The following is a 26,890-nucleotide window of genomic DNA, read 5'->3' as shown; positions in this document are numbered from 1 at the left end:
CTCCAACCATATTTGCCTTGTCCTTGTGTCTAATGAATTGTCTGCAATGTTGTGCCCGTGTAAAGTTAATCACTGCCTTTTAGAATAATTCTGATTCCTTGGAGGGCATTAAACATCTTTCAGAGCTCTCTCCTCTAAGGATACACGAAGTGTTGTTGGTTTGTGACAGGGGAAAGCCGGGTGGAAATAAGGACAGCATTGCTTGTCAATAAATCTGAACCTCTTTTCTATTTTTTTATCTATCACAGTCTTTCGACTGGGTGGTATTTATAGTGTAGGTTGCAGGCTGCCTCCTTGGGAGTCCATCACTTTTCTCATTATGCGCCGTTCCCAGGATCATACTCTTCTGCATGAGTCATGGAGCTAGTTCAGCCTCTAGTTTTTCTAAATTCATTTTCAGGGATGTTGGGATCGTGCCTAGTGTTCCTATGAATATGGGTACAATTTCCACTGATATATCCCATATCCTTCTTATTTCGATTTTCAGGTCTTGATACTTATCCATTTTTCCCACTTCTTTCTTTTCCACTGTTTACACTGTATTCCTTCCCCAATAAATTCAAGTATTAATTGTAAATTATTATTCATTCATACAATTGACAAGCATTTTTGTCCACTTGAAAAGCTCCAACAATATCATCCAGTATCAGACCCTTCTACTGATCCCTCAGTGATCTGGAAATGAATAGATTTACGTAGAACCTTAGCAAAGTCCCAAATATAATGGCTTAAGTGCAAATTTCGACTCTACAAGAAGGATCTTCTCACATCCCTCTTTTTTATGTTGAGATTTTTATGAAAAAATCTGTTTTACTTCATTTTATGATTATATTTCTTGTTTTCTGACAAAGATAATCTTTTCATAATAAAGCATGCACTATTAGAAATTTGCACTAGAAACGGCAAATGTCTGGCAACATTAATTCCATGATTTTTACCATTTTGAAAACGGATATATTGACGTAAAGGAGTGATATTACGGTCACCAACCCGTAAAAGATAATAACAAATTAAGGTAAAATTACGGTCGTCTGTATTATACTGAAATACCGTTGAGATCGGTATATTTTTAAGAATTTCTGATTAGAATTACGAGTTTTTTTTCTAACAGTGTGGCCCAATCTTGAATATTATAAAATTAACATTATTTGATATACAACAGTTGAATGGTTAAATCCAGTTTCCCTGAGTATTTTGAAGGTTATTAGTTAGGGTGTAAATAGAAATTTGTACGTATTCAACACCATTTGATTGCTCGTTTGAAGCTTTAGAATCCTTATATTAGGGATTTTCTTTTATTCACAAAGAAACAAGAATCAAGTTTTATACACTTTCTAAAATTTAGCTTTGCTATACCGAAAGGGTTTTCTATATGTAAGGTGAAAAATATCATATATGTAGTCTTTCTGCAAGATATCTTTTTCTTTTTATATACAGATGTAGAAATGTAATCTATAGTAACTAAAAAAAAATTTGCACATTACTATTTCCTATGACAGGTGAAGAATTGCAATGTGTTTCACAATATATTGCCTCTCCACGTGTCGTCGTTTCCATATTAATACAATCACGTTCTATGCGAAATGCCTCGTCATATATCTTTATGATCTAAAACTTGTAGTGGTTTTATATATTATGAAAAAAACGTGTCTCTATACTGACTTGTCGATGAAATACTGGTAATCAGGCATTGTAACTTGTTCGTTAACGGACGGATCGTAGTTGGTAATTGTTTGTCAATAAAAAGTAAAATTTAAAATATTTTACATCGTCCATATATAATTATTTCACGAAAGAAGACATGTCTAGATTTTATCTCATTAAAGGAAGGACCCCAGTTTACACCTGTTGTACATTCTGAAATAACACCACCACCCCCCTCAAAAAAAAAAAAAAAAAGCGATCATTTTGGGTCAACTGCACCGACCACACGTTATCTCTTGTCTTACAAGTTTTTGTGAAATATTTCCAAAGGACTGACGCTCCGAGTTGCAAAAAGAAAAAAAAGTATTTCCTATCTTCATGGTCTTCCAGGTCATTGCTGAAAGAGATGAGCTCTCACCCTTAATGTTGCACGTCATCATATTCTAATGGAGTCCAAGTTTATTTCTGTATTCATTACTGACCCAGAATGCTCTATCACTATCATTATCATTATTATTTAGTTGTTGTTTTTTTAATTTTTAAATAAATATTTTTGCATAAATCATCATAAAAATCTAGTGGTAATGCTAAAGTTACTTTGATATTCTATCACAATTAAAAGTAGCATTAATATTTTCTCTAGCAACATATTGCATGTGGTGATAACCATCTAACAATGAAATTTAGAATATCAAAAATAAAAGCAATGGGAATTCTTTTTCACCCAATACATTATTATTGCTAGCTAAGGCACAATAGTTGGAAAAGCAAGATGCTATATTCCCAAGGGCTCCAATAGGGAAAAATAGCAAAATGAGGAAGGAAAATATTTATCAACTTTCTAAACTTTTAGAAAAATCCCATTGTTTTATCTCTTGTACCCTGTCAAGAAATACAAACAAAGATATGTCTCTTTAAAAGGAGGCTACGCTACAAGCTGATTGGAAAACAGAGACTAACAATATTAGTTACATACTTATACAAAACCCGAGCTTGTTTACTTACATTTGAAACCAATTACCCTTACAATATGATTTCCAAACAACCTATTACATAACTAGTAAACAAATAAATATGGACATTCTGGAGGTATATAACACACCCATAACCTATTTGCCTTTTAGAATTCTCATTAAAAGAACCTTTAATTGGGAATAAATCATATTACCTAGTATATGAATAGCCCTTTAACAACACGGCCTCCTTTGAAACTAGGAAACGTAGGTCATAATACACATTACTAATTTTCCCCTCGTATAACGTATATGAAAATTTGGCTATCCAACGTTTGATATCTTTAGCAGCTACCAGAATTAATGGCAGAAAATAAATTACCTTAATATATATGCTATTCTTATTTATATAAAACGTATCCTAGAAAATGAGCATTTCTCCTTATTTTCGGATTTTTGAGCTACAAATGTCAATGCTAGGTTCATACCTTGACATATGACAGAGTATTATGTATTAACGTAGTTTTGCTTTTGTTTACGTCAGCCTTGTTACTGCATTTTTGTTTGATGTAAAATTAGCATAAGGTTTAGGTAATAAGGCTTCAGTTGTAAATTTAGTTTTTTTTCTTTTGAAGTGCGTTTTTAACCTCCTCCCCGCTTGCATAAATATTTATAAGTGTCTAGTTTAACGCTTGTTTCTTTTCTGTGTTTTTCGAGTCCTTGGTGATAAGAGACACCTGTGTTTACGTGCGAGGAACTCGATTGCTAAAAGACACAGTTCGAGCTCTACGCTCCCAGGACCTACTGCAGCAGCTGGCTTATGTGAGCTTTTCCGAGGATTGCGACACCAACGTTTGACGGCTTTTAGCAGGTGCATTTCTGCCACCTGTGGTGATTTGCAATTCCTGTGTGTTCTCTTCTGTGGTGCGCTGATGTAGGAATCCCGGCTTCAAGGTGGATGTGGGAGAGACACCGCCGTCAACGCACCCTCGACATAGGCAGTTGCGGGAGCTTTGGAGCTTGTGGTGACATGTAGGGAGAAAGTTGCCAGGTAGGAGATATTGTTTACCTTCTTTTTGGGTTAGGACTCCATTTCCCTACCTTTGATGAGGAGTCCAGCTGAGCTGCACTCCCTACGGTAGCTGAGTGTTAGTGAAGTCGCTACCTTAGTTGGAGCAGGGGGTTGATTTTATCCAGCCCCAAAGAGTGTGAGAATTCATTTTTTTATTTTTTTGTTTCTTGTGTGTGTGTGGATAATTATTTAAATGTTAGACTCTCTCTCGTTGAGAGTGTGGTGTTTCCCGTTGGGCTATTTTGTTAATGGTTATTTGTTAATTGTTATTTGTTAAGTGTTAGTTGTTAATAGTTAATTGTTAATTCAAATTGTTAGGTAGTCACAAGGTTGACTGTGCTGAAAATTGTTGTTAATAAATATTGTTAAGTTCAAGGCACTGTATGTAGACTCGGTGATTGTTAATAAAGCTTAGTTACATTCACCTCGCTTCTCAGGTACAACCTAACTGCCTGCTCACATATTGGTGACCAGTGAATCTTCCTGCCTGCCTCCTCATTGCTGTAACACCACTGTTTGAAGATGCTGCCTACCAAACCTACCTTTTTGGCAATCGCCGCCTCAATGAAACTGCCGCCTTTTGCCAGCAGAGAAGTGTTCACCTGGTTCTAGCATGCTGAAGTTCAGTTTTGCACCAAGGGGATGACTCAGTCTAGCACCAAAGCAGATTATGATTTCGCTGCGATCCCAAGAGGACACTTCCCGGGAAATCTCCAATTGGCTTTGCGAGCAACAGGACATGCTAACAGTATACGACGCCCTCAAAAAATACCTCCTGTAGCAGTACTCCTCATAGCCAGCCGCCTGCATAACCAAACTTTTTCAGCTCTCTCAACAATCTTTGGGGGACCCAAAGGCATCGCTTGCCCTCAGGAAAATGATCAATATCACCCTCCTGCAATCTGCCGCAGATGGCTCTCCTTGTGAGGTGAACCTACTTCGTACCCTTTGGATGTGACGCTTACCAGAACTTGTATGCGCTGCCTTACCCGATGTCGATATTTTGCCAATGAAGCACCTAATAACCAAAGTTGATGCTCTTATTGACAGCCACTTCACCACCTCCAAGACCTCCTTCAATACCTTCACTCCTGACAAAGAGGACAACTATTCAACATCGACTGAAGCTGATGTAAATGCGGTACGACACAGATGGCCACCCTGTGATGTGCCCGAGCGGCAACAAAACTGCCCACCACCCACCACTCACTCACGCTCTAACCAACGACCTCTAAAGCCAGTTACTATTGCTCATCAGCTGTAGTTATGCTGCTACCACTCCAGATTTTAGGCTGCTGCGAAAAAATGTTAGAAAGGTTGTCAATGGCTAAAAAAATAGGTTAGTAGGCCATTGCTTTTGACGTTGGTCTCACCTGCCAACATCCATCCAGTAGCTGCCAACGGATCTGCGATCCCAACCCACGGTTACGAGAAGCTCACATTATCGTTTGGAAGCATCAAATATCATTGGAAGTTTCTCGTTACTGACGTTACATTGCATGTCCTCGGCCCGGATTTCCTTTCACATTATCACCTCCTGGTTGATATTGCCCACTGATGGTTAGTCAATGCAGACTTTTACTCATCCACACTTCTTTAAACCGCCCCCTCCAATCTCACTCTCCACATCATCACACCCACAGATGCCTACGCCTACCTCCTCACGTCGTACCCAGAATTCTTCCAAGAACTTCGCCAAACACCCACAGTTCCCGCAAACCATGGTATTTATCACCATATCAAGATGATAGGAGCCCGATTGTTCGACAGATTTAGGCATCTGGCACCAGATCATTTGGCAGCCCCCAAACAAACATTCACCAAAATGGAAGAATTGAACCTTTATCAAAAGGCTTCCAGCCCATGGTCGTCGCCCTTACATATCGTCCTGAAGAAAGAAGGCTCCCTGTATCTGTGTGGGGATTACAGGCATTTGATCATGCAGACAGAACTGGATCATTACCCCATCCCAAACATCATCAGTGTGACCTCCTACATGGCCAAAGCGAAGGTTTTTGCCACAATCGACATCCGGTGCCCATGAATCTAGAAGACATCCCCGAGACCGCCATCACCACCATCTTCGGTACATATCCCTTCAATTACTCTTGTTTTACTTACTTACTTTACTTTGATGGCTGCTTTTCCAGTCCCATACAGCAGAGGGAACCCCACTCTCTACATAACCTCCACTGTCGTTTTACCTTCTTCGTTTAGAGTATTTTACGTTTCATATCGCGTTTTGTTCATTTATTGTTAAATCGTCACTGTTGTAAAAAACATACTACTGTTTGTTCTAGACGTTTTGTAGATTGTTACAAAGGATTTTTTTCTGTTTTTGTCATAAAGTTTATTTCTATATATTTAAAGCTTGTTACACTAGATCTTTTCAACATTTTGAGATTTGAGTAACTTTTATGAATAAAGAGTCCGACACCCCCACCAGACCTACCTTTTCTCGGTATGTGAAAGAAGGTGTGTGTGTGTGGGGGGAGGGTTCATTTCAGTGATCTTTTCCTTGTCCAAGTTATTTAACCACGTTTCAGATAATGCTAGCATATCCAAATATTTCTCGTTTATCAATATATTTACATAGCCACAGTTTATGACATCCTTAGTAACCATGATCAGTATTTGCGGCTAGTCTTTTCAATTGCTTTGCATTCTTTAGAATTTAATATGTGGTCACTTGGTTTGTTTAACTTTGTGCAGTTTATGCACTTTGACAGTTGCAAATTACACTCCTGGGTGGAATGTTTTCCTGAACATTTCCTGCAGACTTTATCATAATTCTTAGATTAGCTGTCTTTTTCAAGATGTCCATTCGTAATGATGGGGCTTCTTTTCAACGTCTCATGGATGGTATTTTAAGGAGCCTCCCCTTCTGTGTATGCTATGTGGACAACATACTTGTGTTCTCTTATTCCAAAGAAGAACATTTCCGTTACCTATGCATCATGCTCGACCACCTACAACAGAACAGACTTGTAGTCCAGTACTACAAGAGCACCTTTGGGACCAACGAAGTATCATTCTTAGGGCATCGCATCTCTCCTGAAGGAGTCCACCCCCTCCCTGAGAAGTTAGGAGTCGTTTAGAACTTCTCCACACTCTTGGCCATCAAAGCACTGCAAGAATTTTTGGCCTGATAACATATTATCACCAGCCATCGCCTCCCTCAAGGGCAAGTCAAAAGACTTGAAGTGGGGTTCTCTATAAGAAGTGGCCTTCTACAACGCAAAGAATATCCTATCAACCGCTGCTGGTCTCTCTTTTCCTGTTCCACATGCACCTCTCCTTCTCTCCACCATTGCCAACAATATTGCTATTGATGCAGTACGCGAGCAGGTGATCACTGGCTTGCCATGCCAATTAGCCTTCTTCAGTGAAAAACTATCCAAGGTGAAGTCCAGCTACTTTACCTCCGACAGCAAGTTACTGGTGATGCACTTGTCTGTCCATGAAATTCACTACTTCTTTGAAGGTAGACCCTTCGTCATTCACACGGACCATATGACTCTGGTGCACGCCTTCACTCGACAGACCGATGCCTGGTTTGCTCGTCAACGCCAGAATCTCTCTGCCATGGCTGAATACAATTGCACCCTTCAATACGACCCTGGAAAAATAAATTCTGATGTCGATGCTCTGTTAAGAAACACATTGACCGCCAATCATCTGGGATTAGATTATAATGCCTTGGCAGAAGCCCAAAGAAAAGATCCAGAGTACCACCCATGCAGGACATCCTGAATATCCCTCCGTTAGGATGACATCTCTCTTGACAACTCCAATTCCACCCTCCTCTGTGACGTCAGTACTGACCCCATGTGCCGACAGGAGTTTGATTTCATTCATGGCTTTTCACATCCCTCACACTGATCTACTGCACAGCTAAGGAAGACAAAGTTCATTTTGCATGGCACTACTAAGAATGCTAAGGATTGAGTCCGAACCTGTACTTTTGCCAAACTTCAAAAGTACATCTGCAAACGGATTCAGGAGTGGGAACCTTTCCTCAACATCAGCGTCGATTTGCCCATATTCATGTTGACATTGTTGGGCCCCTACTCACATCACAAGGACATTGGTCGTGTTTACCGTTTTGGACTGCTGCGTTCATCGGCCAGAAGCCATTCCCATGGAAGCTGCAATGGCCTCCTCATGTACATCTGCCTTTTTCTCAAGATGGATAGAAAGATTTGGTATCCCTGAGCATATTACTTCATTAGTGAATCTCCTGGAAATCACTCTACATCAGACATCTGCCTACAACTCTGCTGCCAACAGAATGGTTGAATGTTTTCATCGCACACTTAGAGCAGCTTTGATGTTTCGCTGCAAGGACTCCAACTGGTTTACCCAGCTTCCCTGGGTCCTCCTGGGACAAAAGACCACTGCTAATGACGCCCTGGATGTCTCGACAGCTGAAATGGTATATGGCGACCCGTTGGTCGTCCCTGCCGAATTTTTTCCATCTGCAACCTCTTACTACAATTTCCAGTGCCTATTTCACGTTATGGTGAAATTTACTCCATGCCACCAGACTTACACGCCCCAAGCAAAGCTACACATACTAACAGATTTGCACAAAGCATGGCACGTTTTCCTGTGCAACAACACCAGTAAATAACCGTAACGCCCCCTTACACGGGCCCTTTCCTTGTGTTCCATCAAACAATGAAGGCATTCTTAAGGAACATTCGTGGCAATGAAGACTGGGTTTCCATTGATCGCCTTAAACCTGCGTATATCCTTCAAGATGACCCACGTACACTATGTCTCTCAAGAACAGGGAACCTCATTTTCCATTTATATCAATTTTATGGGAGGAGCCATGCACCGCACGTGTTTCATACACTATTGTACACTGTAACGGTTTTGAGTTTTTATCCTATCACTCGTTATTCCCTGCACTGTCAATAGACAAACCGGTGATATTATGCTAGCAGAAGCTTTATCATTTTTAAATTTTTGTGATGTTCTTCCTCGCTAGTCGCAGTATATAAACTTGATGAATGATTAATAAAGTTTATTTGAATCAACCACGCCACTCAGTTACAACCTAACTTCACGCTCACACAGTTAGAACAATTGGAGATTTATGTCAAGGAAGTATGGTAATCCTACAATTAAAAAAAGATAGGGAGAAAATTCCGATCGAGTAAAGAGTTAGATAAGGAGACCTCATCTCTACTAAATTATTCACACCATGTCAAGAAGTTTGTATGAATTTAGAGAGGGAAAAGGTAGGAATAATCATTAATGGAGAATAGCTTAATATTTGCAAATGATATGGTTCTGTTTAGTAAATCAGGGGAAGAATTTCTAAAGATAATAGACAAATAAATGTAAGACTTAAGATAATGCTCAATGAAGATGCAGAGAGACAATAGATAACGGTTATGGACAAACCTCTAGATATTATTAAAGTTATATAGAACTTATCCATTTTAATATATATCTATATATATATATATATATATATATATATATATATATATATATATATATATATATATACATATATATATGTGTGTGTATATACATACATACATATATATATATATATATATATATATATATATATATATATATGTGTGTGTATATACATACATACATATATATATATATATATATATATATATATATATATATATATATATATATATGTTTGTATGCACGCATATATATGTATATATATATATATATATATATATATATATATATATATATATATTATATATATTATATATGTATGCACACATATATATGTATATATATATATATATATATATATATATATATATATATATATGTGTGTGTGTGTGTGTGTGTGTGCTATATCAGGATATACATAATAAAGCAAAATAATCACTTTTGATAAAGGATGATACTTTTTGGCACTTTGGCTTTGACGATGTTTGTGTTGATAACTGAATATTGGAATCTTAAAAAGAAAAGAAAATGCTTGAGTATGATACTCAAAGGGACTTGATACTTCTTATTCCAGACATAAATAATTCTGTGTGATCAATAACTTGGCTAAGCTTAAAAATATTGATATTTCCTCAAGAATTTCTCTAAAATGAACAGCTTATTTCCTCAAATAAGCTGTATAGTGGTACAAAATCTATTAACGTACTGGGATTATGCTGAAATTCACCACCAGCGATTTAGCCAGTTAGTAGAGTCTGTGATAATTCAACTTTATTTCATATGTTCAATTATGAGATAAAAAAAAATCGTATAACCACGTTAAATGTAAGAGAGCGTAATAACTCTTCCTGGAAGTAATATGTACAGAAATTGTATTCTATTTAAAAATGATCAAGAAAAATAAGATCTGTTGAAGTATGATTTATTTAGATTTTTACTATAAATACATTCGTTCGTTTGAGCACAACAACATTGAAGGTTAACTAATTGTATCGAGGAGGTGGAGGAGCATAGGATCCTGAGGAAGATCTGGAGGAACTGCTGCGTCTGTCCTCCTCAGCAGCGAAGGCAATCTGGTCCAGGACGAACTGGGGAATTGGGTGGGGGAATTCAGGAGCCACTGGCAACAGGTCAGACTGGGGCTGGAAACCGTTTTCGTTGGCAACGTATTTTACGTGGACAGGGATGCCTTCTGGAGAAGTGTATCTGCAAGGTAAATAAACGTCAGTTGGGTACAAGTGTGGCTTGAGTCGTTTTACTATTGGATTATATAACTGGAAATAATCAAAGCCATAGCCAATCAATATAAATAAAGCAGCCTAGATTGATCAAAAACAATATTAAGAAAAATAATTTTTTAACATACGAGAAAAATCCAGACGAGACAACGGTGCCTTTGGGTCCGTCAGGAGTTCCAGCATCAGCGAGTTCGATTCCGTTGGCGGTTTCGACGTTGACGCTGTACCTTCCGTAGTCATCCCGATCGCGGTCGTCCCTGATGATGGGGATCTCCTCGCTGGAGTCTCCGCCGCCTCTTCCGTAGCTGTACTGGGGCGCAGCCAGGGCCACTGCAGTCAGGGAGGCGAATACAGCTACCTGCAACGAGGAAAAAAAAAGTTTGTTTAAAATCGAATATCTTTTTGTAATTCCAACTTTCATAATACTGTACTGGCAAATTAGTTCCATCAAAAGATAGCTTCTTCAGATTTGTCATCAGTGGCTAATAATGAATTACGATTTTCGTTATTATGTATCGATTGGATAAGAGAAAAATATTATGCGGTGTGGAAATAAATATTTTAGAAAGGGTGATGAATGGGATTATTAAGCTTTTCCCCTGTAACACTCCAGTGTAAACCATTTCTCTATTTTTTTTTTTTCAAGAGATTATGTAATGACCAAGTTGCTAACATGCTAAACTTTGAGGATCTGGTTTATTGCCTGAGTTTCATTTACATAGTTTATTTTTTTTCTATTCAAGCTTAAGAAGTCCAAATCTTGAGTGAATTTACACATTACTTTATAAAAGCCTAAAATTGATAGCTTTCGGAGTCAACTCCATAAGTGAAACTCAATTAGTTCAAGTTGAATAAGCAGCCCAAATTCGAGGAGAACTTACAAACTTCATGTTGATGTCTTGCGAAGACTTTTGTTGCTCTACATTTGCTTCACGCCTTTATATCCTAACGGACCCCACCCACACTCCAGTTGCCAAGTAACCATTTAATTAGGAAATTATTAATCTCATCCATTCCATGAATCCATTCAAAGAAAGAATTGGCCGCTCGTGACCTTTGGCTTAATACTTGTGCCAAAGGCACATTCTCTCTCTCTCTCTCTCTCTCTCTCTCTCTCTCTCTCTCTCTCTCTCTCTCTCTCTCTCTCTCTCTCTTTTCTAATAATCCCCTTAATTGAAGATGGAATCAAGCAACAAAGTCAAGTCTGGAGTCTATAAAATTGTGTCATATTTTATCTGATGGTAAAAAGATAAAATATTTTTTGCAATATATATACTTTTTTCATACAATTTTTCCCTCCGAAGGCAGCGGTTCCAGATAAAGAGTATGTAACCAAAACAACTGAAAACTCCTAAGCAGAAAACTTGCAAGACATTAGACTCTACTTACACCAATATAAACGGTTCATCAGCACCATTCACAATCACCCTTACAAATTCACGTCTAACTTACACACTCTCGTTCTTTCTGGATGTTGGGGCACGTCCTTTCCACTACCGCATCCCTCTCTCTATTCAATACTATTTAGGTCACCTAACACTTCCGAAATATTCTTTACTCCCTGATTGATCTAATGTAAAAAAAAAAAAAAAAAAAAAAGAGCAATTTAACATAATAAAACTGATGACATTTTGTAACAAAAATTTCGAAGGACTTGATCACTAACCAACCATTTATATAATCAAAACCAATGTTATATGTAATAGATATTCATAACCATCCCCATTATATAAATTCTCATTTTCAAATCTAAATCAGTTGAAAGGGGGGGGGGGGTTGAGTCTAATTTTTGTAGTATATGAATATATACGTACATACACGAACAAACACAAACACACACTCATGTACACACACATGTATATATATATGTATATATATATATATATATATATATATATATATATATACACGTACAGTGTGTGTGTATATATATATATATATATATATATATATATATATACATATGTATATATATATATATATATATATACACGTACAGTGTGTGTGTATATATATATATATATATATATATATATATATATATATATATATATGTATATATATATATATATATATATATATATATATCAAATAGCCGCTGAATGATTTCGCCTGGGGTTCTGGTCCCGAGGACGTTATGAGAATCCAGTCTTTGATATATTAAAATATATGGCTTATTTGAAATATATATATATATATATATATATATACAAATATATCATGAAATTCAGGTAATAAAAGTTTGTGGCAGGCATATCAACTTCTGTTTGCGTTCGATCTACAGGAATCCAGACATGGATGATTATATCTTCAATTGTCTTCTTACCAGTATGGCTAAAATACAAGAATATGATAGAAAGGCTGCTTTTGTCCTTGTTGCTGATTTCAATGCACACCATAGGGAGAGGTTCAGTTTTGTTTCCCATACCAATCGCCAGGGCTTAAGAGCTTTAGACTTTGCCTCTGAATCTGGTTGTGAGCAAATCATATGTGAAGCTACTCTCAAGTCTAGTAACTGCTTGGACTTCGTACACACTGACTTCCCTCGAGTTATAACAAGTAAGGATGGTTCTCCAGTTGAGACATCTGATCATGCCTTGATTTCATTAGTAGTGAAGACTGAGCAGCCTATCCCTTATGTATCATACTCATGTAGGATTTATATGAAATCTCAAGCAGACTGGAATGGAATTTTGATTGATCTTTTGTGCCTGAATTGGCAACAATTGTAGTGCTGGTGCTGCTGTCCCTTTGAATGAGAATCAAGTCAACATAATTGATAAGAGTATCCCTTCTCGTTTGCTAAGGTGCAGAGAGAAGGACAAACCATGGGTCAATGAAGCTTATAGACGTGCTTATTTGGAGAAGCAGGGGGCCTATCAGCTTGGGATGGGTAGCATATCGGAATTGACTTAGAATAACCATACTTACCTTAGAGCTTTTGCTCAAGGAGTTTATGCTTCATCAGAAAATGAATGTAATTTAACCTTAAAAGAAACCCTTTCAGTTACAATAAAGGAACAGAAGTAGTGGACTACCTTTAATTCTGCACCTTTTGGTGTGAATGCAACAGTTCCTCCTTTATCTAAAACAGATGGCTCTGTTACTCACTGTCCAAAGTTAAAGGCAACCCTTTTGGTTGATGTGTTTGACAGTAGGCGGAGTAATGAGAAAATTGATCTTCCTCATTCCTGTTTTCATGAGGCTAAACTAACTAGTTTAGCTATTCCATCTCGTAAAATTAAAGCTCTCTTGATGGTACTTGATGCTTATGGATGTGTAGACCCAAATGGGATTTTTCCTTTACTTTTTCATAAAGCCTGCAATTTTCTTAGCTCCAAAGGTATCTGTTATTTTGCTCAAGGCAACAAGAAGAGGAGGTTATAGCACTTGTTGGAGGATTGGTAATGTTACTCTACTATGTAAATATATTTGTGGTATTCAAACCCAACTAATTACCTCCCAATTTCCATAACTCTCATATTATCTAAACTTTTTGAAAGTCTTTTGGCGAAACAACTTAATAGGTTTGCTGAAGGTAAGCATCTGCTCCCTAGTTTGCAATTTGGTTTTCATAAAGGCCTTTGAAAATGTGATGCCCTTCTTACAATGCCCAATAATGTAGAGAAATCCAGTAATTGTGGTCAGGAAGCTCGTATGATTGGCTTGGATTTTAGTGCTGTCTTTGATCGTGTTAATGTTGAGGCCCTTGTTTTCCAACTCAAACAGTTGGGAGTGGGTGGGTCGTTTCTTAGCATATTTTTTTGAATTTTTAAGTAATAGATCGAAAAGAGTTATTGATGATGGGCACCATAGCCAGTATAGGATTGTGATATCTGGTGTTCCTCAGGGTATTGTTCTTGGGCTATTATATTTCCTACCATATACACATGACATGTGGTTTGGCCTAGATAACAAGCTTGTTGCATATGTAGATGATAATACACTCTGCATAAATTCCATCTCCTTAATGTATATATGGGGTTGCTGAATCCCTTAATAGAGATCTACTTAAAATATACTTTTGAGAAACACATTAGGTCAGTATCTTCTTCAATGGCATGAAAAAATGGCTTATTAACAAAGTCTTTTAAGATTTGCGCTCATCAATTTATTCTGAAGAATTGTTTTAATTCTTTCATTTTACCATGTTTTGAGTATTGTTCTCCTGTCTGGTCTTCAGCTGCTGATTCTCATCCTAATTTGGTGGACAGGAACTTACGATCTATTAAATTTCTTATTCATGATCTCAATATTAATCTCTGGCACCGTCGTTCAATTAGTTCGTTATGCATAGTGCAAATGATTTTTCATAATTCTGATCATCCTTTACATTTGGATCTTCCCGGAGAGTTCCATCTGTTCGTAATACTAGGCAGGAAACTTGCACTATCTCATGCATATTCTGGATGTGAACATTCTTGTAGAAAATTATCTTTAAAGTTATATTACTTAGAGTTATGAAAAAGCAAGTTATAAGAAAAAAATTTCACAAAAAATGTTAAATTCAGTTGCGTCAGACTAAGATAAATGATCACTGATTAAAAAAGTTGGGTCTCTTTTAATTGCTCATGAAATGGAAGATGGTTACTTTCATATCATTTTTATTAACATTGTACAATAAATACTTCCGTTCGTTTCACATTCCAACAATGAAGTGTAATAGCCTAGTTGTAACGAGGAGGTGGAGGAGCATAGGATCCTGAGGAAGATCTGGAGGAACTGCTGCGTCTGTCTTCCTCAGCGGCGAAGGCGATCTGGTCGAGGACAAACTGGGGAATTGGGTGGGGGAATTCGGGAGCCACTGGCAGCAGGTCGGACTGGGGCTGGAAGCCGTTTTCGTTGGCAACGTATTTTACGTTGACTGGAATACCTTCTGGGGAGGTATATCTGTAAAGGCAATACACAATATTATATAAAAAAAAATCTATAGAAACTTTTGTGGTTATCAAATACAAGTAAGAACTCTTTAAATATATTCCAAATGTGACTCCTTCCATACACAAGGGTAGAAGTAATTTTATATAATATCATTAAACAGATCTTACGAGAAGAATCCAGATGAGACAACAGTGCCTTTGGGTCCGTCAGGAGTTCCAGCATCGGCGAGTTCGATTCCGTTGGCAGTTTCGACGTTGACGCTGTACCTTCCGTTGTCATCCCGATCGCGGTCGTCCCTGATGATGGGGATCTCCTCGCTGGAGTCTCCGCCGCCTCTTCCGTAGCTGTACTGGGGCGCAGCAAAGGCTACTGCAGCCAAGGAGATGACAATTGCCTAAGGCCAGGGAAAAGTTAGATATATATGTTAGTGTTCTTTGTTTTAGAGTTTGTCATGTCAGGTTTACTTCATACTGAGTGATAGGAAGGTAAAGTTAGCTTTTTTCTTTTAATTCTCTGCAAAGCGAATATCTTTTGGAATAAAAGAAGTCTACATATCCAAACAGAAATTGAAAATTAGAAAGCTAAATCATATCACGTGATTCCTTAAGGACAATATTGTGTAGGGTTATAGGAATATGATCCCTTGTAGTTGAATTACTTATGAAAAATTATCAGTTTTTTTTTTCATTTTACTCTTATGGTCAGTTTTATATACTAAATAAAAGAAGTACAGAATCGTGAAAATCGTCCATAGATATACTGTAGATAGTAATATAATGCACTGAGTAAGTCAAGTCTTCAAAAATGTCACTTTCTGACATCTGTATTATTTTTCTATCAAAAATGACCTCAAGTTTACATGGCTGCGTCTTCTTGGTAAACTAATATTTCTATGACTCACAAACTTCATGCTGGATTATCTGGAAGAACTGCGATGTTCACTAATCTGCCTTGGACCCTTATATACCATGAGCCCCACCCATTTTTCAAGTTGCCAAGTTTGCTATAGTGTGAAATCAAGAACGTTCATTCATTTGTAAGTTGGAGTATTTACCTTTGTGAACTTTGCCATTATACTTATGTAATCAAACAAGAATTCTTATATGATTCACATTTATTTAATGGCATCAATATGTGGTAATCATATTCTGCTCTCTCTCTCTCTCTCTCTCTCTCTCTCTCTCTCTCTCTCTCTCTCTCTCTCTCTCTCTCTCTCTCTCTCTCTCTCTCTCTCTCTCTCTCTCTCAAAATATTTTTATTTTTCCCTGTTTCCTTCCGTCACTGGGCTATTTTCCCTGGGGGCCCTTGGGCCTATAGCATCCTGCTTTTCCAGCTAGGATTGTAGCCTAGCAGTTAAAAAAAAAAAAAAAAAAAAAAAATAATAATAATAATAATAATAATAATAATAATAATAATAATAATAATAATAATAATAATAATAATAATAATAATAATAATAATAATATCAAATCATTAATTCTTAGTCATATACCGTGGCAAAAACCCATGAAGTTGCATTACACATTTTTCTATCAGAAAGTAAAACTTTTCTCAAAATCTATCTTAATGTTTGTTACCATAAAACTGAATTTGTCGTAATTTACGACCTTAGGGAATATTCTCTTTTTAATGATATAACTGAAAATTATATTACATCATTCATAACCTTAAATACCAATTACTTCGGTTCCATTACGTAATATCAAATCTTTAACATAAAGTTTCTCTTTATCTGTTCCATGACCAAAGAAACTTAATTATTTCTTTAAACTCATTTGTACTTAGGCTTTGTATGTTCATGAATTTCACTGAGATATATGCTTGGATGAATCCCTTTTAAATACAAAATGGCCACTAAAATCAATTGAGGTATATCCAAACATGCAATTAGCTTAGGCACGTTATGAATACAAGGAATTTAAATCATTACAATCATAAGGATTTATTCGAATGCATAAGGTTTCAGATTACGAAAGGCGTCATCAAAATTCTTATTTCAATTACTAACTCTTTTATTGTAAATCTTATCGGAGCAAAAAGCCCTGGATATGAAATTCTAAAAGTTGAAAAGATTTATGGCCAATCAGAAAAAAGATTGTTGAATTGTTTTAACACAACCTTGTGTTATTTAACATGGGATCAGCTGTTAGTTTCCTTAAAACATATGAGTCCTAGTTTAAGATAAAATAGTAAGTCCATCTTTATGATATTCCATAAATAAAGTACTGGAATATGTAGGGCCTAACTTTGATGAAGTAGGTTGATATCAACATTTATAGTAAGGTACATAAGCTGTTAGGTGTTGTTTGTGTCAACGATATCATTTATAAAGTTTTATTATAAAACATTTATATATTTGCCGTAAAAAAACAGAAAAAATCATGGCATAAATGTGGCCAGGCATGTAACATTTTAAAAACGGATATATTGACGTAAAAAGGGTGATATTACGGTCCCCAACCCGTAAAAGATAATCACAAAGTAGGGTAAACATTACGATCGCATGTATTTTATTGAAATACGACTGAGAACAGTATTTTTACGAAGAATTTCCGAATAAATTTACGGTTATTTTTAACAGTAAGAGAGTAGAGAAAGTTTGAGTTGTCTTTTCAATGTAGCATGGCCTTCTCAGTATGTTTATCATTCTTATTTGATGTCTGCTTTCTATTGTTTTAAAATTTTCCAGTTCTCTGTTACGTTACCCTTTTGCTTACAAATAGTTTCCAATAAACCTTTCGTAAACTATTTTCATTGTCTCTTTATACCACCGCTCCCGCCAACTTCAAAATGGGGAAGACAAATAAGTTACTCCATTAAAAAGTGAGAATTACACGAAAATATCACATTTTCAAAGTTATGTCAGAGGGAAAACAATGCAAAAAAGTTCCCGGTCGTAGTGAATTCTTATTCTCAGTGTCATTATACTGACATTTTTTATAGATACCTCGGCATTTCAGACCAGATATAAGATCTTTAAATATTTGCACACCGTAGATGCTAGTGACATTCCCCTATATAGATTAATATATCCTTTACAAGTTTTTTATGCGAATGTTAAATAGTCCGTGAGAAATGATGGTGTTTTGCGCATATATAATGATATATCTTTTTATGTCATTGCATTGGTCATTATACATAATTGAAAGACCCCAGAAATTGCATTATTCATAAGATAATTCATATACCCTCTTTATTCAGAGTGATGATGAAAGGAAAATCATGTATTTCTTATGCAAAGGCTAAACTAAGCTAGCAAGATGAAGAGGCCTGATTTCTGAAGATGGTAAAGGATTTCTAATGAGGAATAAAAGTTACAGTACCGTAAAAAAATATAGATTTTTCTAGGATCAACAATTGACAATGGAAATCATCGAAACATTATTATTGCTACAAATCTAGAAATAATTATTCACAAGTTATCTAGAACTTATTCCTGTTTTATATAAATGCATATATATATATATATATATATATATATATATATATATATATATATATATATATATATATATATATATATATTGATCAATTCTTGACAGTTATGAAATAAATAAAACAAAAGATATTTTCTTTGCTAAAAAGTCAATAAACAGAGGGATGCAATAAAGTGTATTTGTTTTAGAATTTGAAACATATTTTCATTAAAATTTGATATATCCCACAGCAGTTTAATACCATATTCAAGACATATTTGAAAAATCTAAGTAATATATATATATATATATATATATATATATATATATATATATATATATATATATATATATATATATATATATATGTATATATATATGTGTATATATATATATATATATATATATATATATATTTATATATATATATACTTACGTATCTGGTGTAGTGTAGAGTAAATATAATAGTTTATTCATATATTTTATTTATGTTTTCATATGTGCATTGCAGAGGTGAATAGCCAGCCCGTAATATGAGCTCCTCTCGTATAGACGTAAGTTTTGTATGTAAATTACGTAAGACTTTCGTCATTAATTTCATTGTATTCTTCATTCATGTCAGTATATGTAAATTTATGTAATTTTTTAAGAATTAAGTTTATATTTCACTTATTTTTGTTACAAAGTCTTACGTAATTTGTTTGAGAGTGTTATATGACCATACAAGATAGGAACAAGGGCTTATGTAAATATTTTTCCTATTTCTATGAGGTTTGTGTCCTGTTTGATAGAAAATACACAATTCTTAGTCTTCCATGTGCTTTGGAAGGGTCTCAAAAAACCTAGGGTTAGGTTTTATCTTTTTTTTTTTTATTTTGAGGGTGAAGGGTGGCTGAAGCTAGCTTAGAGAGAGAACCGTCTCGCATTGCGTCGGTACTCCTTCAAGAGAGTAATTTTTAGCAACCTTACTCCCTTAGGCCGACCCCCAAACTTCCAGATCTCAGTCATAGAAATTTCTGGAAGTAGCTAAGTCTTATATATACGCCCCTCAGTGCTGCATAGCAGCAATAGAGAAGCAGCCATCCTGTGGAAGAGCTGTGTCTCTCTCACTCTCAGTACCAGTAGTCTGTCCTCTCCAAGGTGATTCTGCGCCTCAATGTGAATCGTGTGTTTAAACATAATGAAAGATGATTTTAGATTTATTGTTTCGGGGTGAGGGTTGACATTTTGTAAAGTTTTGTAATTGGCCTGCAGTAATGGGAAAGGTATTTTTATCGTGATCTGGTTATCAATTTTCATTAACTATCAAACTTAAAAGTTGGTGTGAAATTAATTTCAAGTGTAACAAATGATTGTATAATTTTTACAAGCATTATTTCTTTTGTCTTAGACTCAGGTTTTATGCAGATTTAATATTTCAAGTCAAGTGATTATATAATTTTCAGAGCGTAACATTTTTGTCATAATCTAAGTTTTGTTCAGACTTAATAATTCGAGTGATTTGTTTTTGTTTTTATGTAAATTCTTTCAAAGTGTTGTAGTTTTTATAGAATATATTTATTTTTGTAAAGAGTGTATTATTTCAATCATTGGTATTTGTTCCATACTCGTTCGTATCTTGTTAAAGAATCAAAGTAAAAGGGGGTTTGAATAGATCGTAATAATAATTACCAAGGTTTGTTTTGAATATACTTAAGAGACCTTTGGATATCCAGTGTTGTTATATATTGCTGTCTAGGAGCTATACAACTTTCTTATAGCTTGGATGTTAATATTTTCAAATGTAACAGATTTAATGTGAAAACAAACAGGTGAGTTTGGAACTTGGAAGGTTGTATAGCTTGCCAGCCATAACATATAATATTATATGTTTGGTTCCCAGACAAGTGACTATCATACATATATATATATATATATATATATATATATATATATATATATATATATATATATATATGTATATATATATATATATATATATATATATATATATGTATATATATATATATATATATATATATATATATATATATATATATATATATATATATACATATATATATATATAAATATACATATATATAATTATATATATATATATATATATATATATATATATATATATATATATATATATATATAGATATATATGTGTATATATATATATATATATATATATATATATATATATATATATATATATATCAGTTTATCTATCATATATTTGACAATGTTTGTATATGTGTATGTTTACGATAGGCGCGCAGGCTGTCGGTCCGATGGGTCTGAAATTTGGTATGGAGATGGGTTTCAACCTCGGGATGGTCATGACGTAAGTTTGGGAGCCTGGGAGCCCCATAAGCCCCTGGGAGCCAGGGCTCCTGAAATTCCAAAGTATATTAGATAATCACATTGTTCAGTTGGTATTTTTGGTGAAAATACTCAATGCTCGGATACTGTATATTGTCAAAATAGGTGCCTGCGTAGATGGGGCCCAGTTAAGAAAGCTTTTCATAACTTCATGCCTATAACACCCCTGACTCTGGGCTCCCAGAGACTGGTATAAAAAACGTGTTTATGTATGGTAAAAATAATAGCTCAGACGTGAAATTCACACTTGATCATTTCTCAGCCCTTTCACTTCATCAGTCCACGAAAGAAGTTTGTTATCACAGTAGGGGAGCAATAATGAAATTTGTGTTGTTTTCCATTTTCAGCAGCAGTTGAAGTCCAATGTACAAATGCCACCTAAGAAAAGATCAAGGATTGGACGAAGCAAAGTTAAATGAATCCAATGATCAAAAAGATTCCAGGCTTGATGAATGGCGCACTAGAGCAGCATGTGCCAGGGCAGATGAGGGTCCAGCACAAAGAGAAGCCAGGTTTGAAGACAAACGTACAAGAGCAGCCACTGCCAGGGCAGCTGATGGTCCAGCAGAGGGAGAAATCAGGCTTGAGGAAATGCTCACTAGAGTAACTATCCCCGGGGTCCAACAACATTGGACGGGTCTCAAGAATGGAGCATTCAACTACAACCAGTAACTCAATTATCACCTGCATCCAGATGTAATGATTGGAAGAATGGGAATTGTCTGCAACCAGTGCTCAGCCCTCAAATGGCCCTGGGAACCTCCAGGGTTTTGTTGCAACAATGGAAAGGTTAAGATCCCACCACTGGTTCCTCCACCAGATCCAAGATCCCACCACTAGTTTCTCCACCTGATCCTCTCAGATTGCTGACAGTGGGCACAACACCGGCTTCCAGACACTTCCTTGAAAACATCCGAAGGTACAACTCCTGTTTCCAGATGACATCATTTAGTGCCAAAGAGATCCGTGAGCCTGGATTCATGCCTACTTTCAAAGTGCAAGGTCAGTTCTACCATACCTATGGATCACTGCTTTCAAAAGTTGGAGAGAATCCTCCGTTCCTTCAGCTCTACTTCATGGGTGATCTAGAAGCCGAGTTGGAAATGAGGTGCAGCAGAATTCCTGAATTGCCAGTAGAAATCTGGGAAAGCTACAAGATGGCCATGAGCGAAGACAGTTTACTAAGATTTAGGAAAAAAATACAAATCTGAGCATCGATTGCTACCAAGACATCTACAACAAATACTTCACAGAGTTGGAGAACTTTTCCTTCACAACGGCTAGGAAATTCCTTGGGACCCTCCCCATGCCTCCTGCTCCAGACGACCCGAATTCAAATACTTTCTGCTAAGAAATTTTGCACAAAACCAACTACCGAACAGATCTTTTGGCAAAACCATGTCAGAAGTGGAGACGATGCTCATGCCGGACTTGTGATCAGCCTATGAAGCAGTCCTTGAGCATGTCGAAAAAAGCACTGCGTGGCTCCTCTTCTTGGATGCATCAGATGGGACAGGGAAAACTTTCTGATCAACCTTCTCTTGGCCAAGATTCGCCAGCAAAAAAAAAAAAAAAAAAAATGACCTTGCTGTTGTATCTTCCATGATTCAGGGCAACCCCTCTTGATGGGGGACGCACAGCTCACTTAGCGCTGAAATTGCCTCTGAATCTCGTCCATGGAGAGGCCCCATTGTGTAACATCTCTAAAGGGACCAGTCACGCCAGAGTGCTTCAAAAAATACTCAATCATCATCTGGGACGAATGCACCATGGCCCACATGCGGGCCCTCGAATCTCTGAACGCTACCATTCAAGATGTGTGAAACAACAAGCCTCTGATAGGAGGTGTTACTGTCCTTCTGGCTGGGGCTTTAAGCAAACCATTTCTGACGAGCTCAATGCTGGCCTCAAAGCATCGTTCCTGTGGAGGAGTGTCAAAACCCTGACTTTGACCACCAACATGAGGGTCCAGTTGTCTAGTGACTCCTCAGCTGTACTTTTTTAAACCAGTTGCTAGCCCTAGGGAACGGTAAAGCACCGTTCAATCCTGAGACAGGACTAATCCAATTTCCAAGCAACTTCTGCACCCAGGTCAAATCTGCTGATGACTTGATGGACGTGGTGTTTCCATGCATCCTGCCAAACTACTACAAACCGGACTGGATTCGTGAGAGGGCACTCCTTGGCCCCAAAAATGCATCAGTTGCCAACCTCTATCTTCAAGCTCTGAGAATGCTGCCAGGCAATGAGAAGTCCTACAACTTGATCGACACATTCATGGACTCCAGTAAAGCAGTGAACTACCCAACAGAATTTCTAAACTCTTTGGACTCTCCAGGATGTCCTCCTTATGTCCTGCACCTTAAATTTGGAGCCCAAATTTTTCTTCTTCAAAACCTAGAGAGTCCAAAACTCTGCAACGGAATGCGACTCATCATCAAAACCCCGCATTCGAACTTGATCGAAATAATGATACTAAATGGGTGCGGAACTTGCGAGAATGTTTTCATCCCGCCGATTCCCATCATCCCTAATGATCTGCTTATCAGTTTCAAGGCTTGCAGTTCCCAGTCAAGTTGGCTTTTGCCATGACCATCAATAAAGCACAGGAACAGTCTCTCAGAGTGGCTGGCATCAACTTAGATCGACCGTGCTTTTCTCACAGGCAGTTTTATGTGGCGTGTTCAAGGGTGGGTTCTCTGGAATGCCTCTTCATTTTGTCACCGGAGGGAAAAACGAAGAACTTAGTTTACAAAGAAAGGGTTCTCCAGTAAATGGCAAGTATTTTCCATTTCTTTCCATATAGGTATGATACTTCCTTGTGATATTCATTTCCAAGGTGTTGTTTCTTTTGTCATATCCTCATAATTAAGGTTGTGGTACTGTATTCAATTGTGGCTTGATATATATGTATTTTCAGACCAACGTAGCTGTTTCACGGACATACCTAGTTTTACGGGAGGGTTACCAGCTTGTACATAATAAAGCCTAATAATCACTTTTGACAAAGGATAATACTTTTTGGTACTTTGCCTGGTTTGGCAGTGACAGTGTTTGTGTTGATAACTGAATATTGGAAACTTAAAAAAAAAAGATAATATTTGATTATTAATATTCATGGGGACTTGATACTTCTTTCTCCAGATATGAATAATTCATTGTGATCAATAACTTGGCTAAGCCTATGAATATTGATATTTCCTCAAGAAGTTCTCTAAATTCATTAGCATATTTTCTTAAGAAACTTAATTTCGCTCTAATGAAAGAGGTTATTATCTAGACAAAAAAGAAAGATTCCTCTATAAACGTTCTATCTGCTAGGTAGTAGGTTGTCAGGGCACCAGCCACCCTTTGAGATACTACCGCTAGAGCTTAATGGGGTCTTTTGACTGGCCAGACAGTACTACACTGGATCCTTCTCTCTGGTTACGATTCATTTTCCCTTTGCCTACACACATTCACTCTGAATAGTTTGGCCTATACTTTACATATTCTCCATTTACCAAACAATTCTTTTTCACTCAAGGGGTTACTGCACTAATTGTTCAGTGGCCACTTTCCTCTTGGTAAGGGTAGAAGAGACTCTTTAGCTATGGTAAGCAGCTCTTCCAGTAGAAGGTCACTCCAAAATCAAACCATTGTTCTCTAGTCTTGAGTAGTGCCATAGCCTCTTTCTTGGGTTAGAGTTCTCTTGCTTGAGGGTACACTCGAGCACACTATCCTATCTTATTTCTCTTCCTCTTTTTTTGTTAAAGATTTCATAGTTTATATAGGAGATATTTATTTTGATGTTACTCCTCTTAAAATATTCTATTTTCCTTATTTCCTTTCCTCACTGGGCTATTTTCCCTGTTGGAGCCTCTGGGCTTATAGTATCCTGCTTTTCCAACTAGGGTTATAGCTTAGCTAATAATAATAATAATAATAATAATAATAATAATAATAAAAATGAAGTAGTACAACTTCTGTTAAAGTACCAGGATTATACTGGAATCCACTACCAGCATTTTAGCCAGTTAGTAGAGTCAATAAAAAGTCAACTTCATTTCAAATGTTCAATTATGAGAAGAAAAACGTGAAACCCCGTTAAATATGGAGAAATATAAAAGCTTTTTCTTGGAAGTAATATGAACAAAAATGGAATTGGTATTGAAAAATGATAAAGAAAAATAAATCTGTTAAAGCATGATTTATTCAGATTTTTACTATAAATACATTCGTTCGTTTGAGCACAACAACATTGAAGGTTAACTAATTGTATCGAGGAGGTGGAGGAGCATAGGATCCTGAGGAAGATCTGGAGGAACTGCTTCGTCTGTCCTCCTCAGCAGCGAAGGCGATCTGGTCGAGGACGAACTGGGGAATTGGGTGGGGGAATTCGGGAGCCACTGGCAACAGGTCAGACTGGGGCTGGAAACCGTTTTCGTTGGCCACATACTTTACGTGGACAGGGACGCCTTCTGGAGAAGTGTATCTGCAAGGTAAATAAACGTCAGTTGGGTACAAATGTGGCTTGAGTCGTTTTACTATTGGATCATATAACTGGAAATAATCAAAGCCATAGCCAATCAATATAAATTAAAGCAGTCTAGATTGACCGAAAACATAATTAAGGAAAATAGTTTTCTAACTTACGAGAAAAATCCAGACGAGACAACGGTGCCTTTGGGTCCGTCAGGAGTTCCAGCATCAGCGAGTTCGATTCCGTTGGCGGTTTTCGACGTTGACGCTGTACCTTCCGTAGTCATCCCGATCGCGGTCGTCCCTGATGATGGGGATCTCCTCGCTGGAGTCTCCGCCGCCTCTTCCGTAGCTGTACTGGGGCGCAGCCAGGGCCACTGCAGTCAGGGAGGCGAATACAGCTACCTGCAATGAGAGAAAAAAAAGTTTGTTTAAAATCGAATATCTTTTTGTAATTCAAGCTTTCATAATACTGTACTGGCAAAATAGTTCCATCAAAAGATAGCTTCTTCAGATTTTTCATCAGCTAATTATTAATTACGATTTTTGTTATTATGTATCGATTGGATGAGAGAAAAATATTATGCGGTGTGGAAATAAATATTTTAGAAAGGGTGATGAATGGGATTATTAAGCTTTTCCTCTGTAACACTCCAGTGTAAACCATTTCTCTATTTTTTTTTTTCAAGAGATTACGTAATGACAAAGTTGCTAGCACGCTGAACTTGGAGGCTATGATTTATTGCCTGAGTTTCATCTACATAGTTATTTTTTCTATTAAGGCTTAAGAAGTCCAAAAAATGTGTTGGAATTTACACCTTACTTTATAAAAGGCTAAAATTGATCTCTGTGGAGTTATCTCTATAATTGTAACAAAATTAGTTCAAGTTGAATAAGCAGCCCAAATTCGAGGAGAACTTACAAACTTCATGTTGATGTCTTGCGAAGACTTTTGTTGCTCTACATTTGCTTCACGGCTTTATATCCTAACGGACCCCACCCACACTCCAGTTGCCAAGTAACCATTTAATTTGGAAATTATCAATCTCTCATCCATTCCATGAATCCATTCAAAGAAAGAATTGGCCGCTCGTGACCTTTGGCTTAATACTTGTGCCAAAGGCACATTCTCTCTCTCTCTCTCTCTCTCTCTCTCTCTCTCTCTCTCTCTCTCTTCTAATAACCCCCTTAATTGAAGATGGAATCAAGCAACAAAGTCAAGCCTTTAGTCTATAAAATTGTGTCATATTTTATCTGATAGTAAAAAGATGAGGTATTTTTTGTAATATATATACTTTTCTCATACAATTTTTCCCTCCGAAGGCAGCGGTTCCAGAAAAAGATGATGTAACCAAAACAACTGAAAATTCCAAAGCAGAAAACTTGCAAGACATTAGACTCTACTTACACCAATAC

At 36.6% G+C, this 26,890-nt stretch overlaps 3 protein-coding genes and 1 pseudogene across 4 annotated transcripts; 1 reads left to right on the top strand and 3 right to left on the bottom strand.

Annotated features, from left to right (window-relative positions):
* Positions 1–10,016: 10,016 nt before the first annotated feature.
* LOC137619706 (cuticle protein CP14.6-like) lies at positions 10,017–11,257 on the bottom strand. Of its 2 annotated transcripts, none has more exons than XM_068349994.1 (3): positions 11,224–11,257; positions 10,475–10,700; positions 10,017–10,314 (listed from the first exon to the last, which is right to left on the bottom strand). In XM_068349994.1, the coding sequence occupies exons 1-3, from the start codon at positions 11,234–11,236 to the stop codon at positions 10,092–10,094; spliced, it is 462 nt and encodes a 153-aa protein (XP_068206095.1). In that variant the 5' UTR covers positions 11,237–11,257; the 3' UTR covers positions 10,017–10,091. The 2 variants fall into 2 exon arrangements, with proteins under 2 accessions (XP_068206095.1, XP_068206094.1); XM_068349993.1 differs by having other exon boundaries at positions 10,475–10,704; positions 11,228–11,256.
* Positions 11,258–14,956: 3,699 nt separating this feature from the next.
* LOC137619708 (cuticle protein AM1159-like) lies at positions 14,957–16,164 on the bottom strand. Its single transcript, XM_068349995.1, has 3 exons — positions 16,129–16,164; positions 15,395–15,621; positions 14,957–15,236 (listed from the first exon to the last, which is right to left on the bottom strand). Exons 1-3 carry the CDS (start codon positions 16,135–16,137, stop codon positions 15,014–15,016), a joined length of 459 nt encoding a protein of 152 aa, XP_068206096.1. The 5' UTR covers positions 16,138–16,164; the 3' UTR covers positions 14,957–15,013.
* Positions 16,165–22,689: 6,525 nt separating this feature from the next.
* On the top strand, positions 22,690–23,605 carry LOC137620069 (uncharacterized). Its single transcript, XM_068350345.1, has 2 exons — positions 22,690–22,830; positions 23,024–23,605. The coding sequence occupies exons 1-2, from the start codon at positions 22,690–22,692 to the stop codon at positions 23,603–23,605; spliced, it is 723 nt and encodes a 240-aa protein (XP_068206446.1).
* A 1,582-nt stretch (positions 23,606–25,187) lies between these two features.
* Positions 25,188–26,425, bottom strand: LOC137619707 (cuticle protein CP14.6-like; annotated as a pseudogene).
* Between the last annotated feature and the right edge of the window lie 465 nt (positions 26,426–26,890).

The sequence above is a fragment of the Palaemon carinicauda genome, chromosome 26 (assembly GCF_036898095.1).
Source record: "Palaemon carinicauda isolate YSFRI2023 chromosome 26, ASM3689809v2, whole genome shotgun sequence".
Classification (NCBI taxonomy): domain Eukaryota; kingdom Metazoa; phylum Arthropoda; class Malacostraca; order Decapoda; family Palaemonidae; genus Palaemon; species Palaemon carinicauda.
This window is presented reverse-complemented; position numbering and strand designations above follow the sequence as displayed.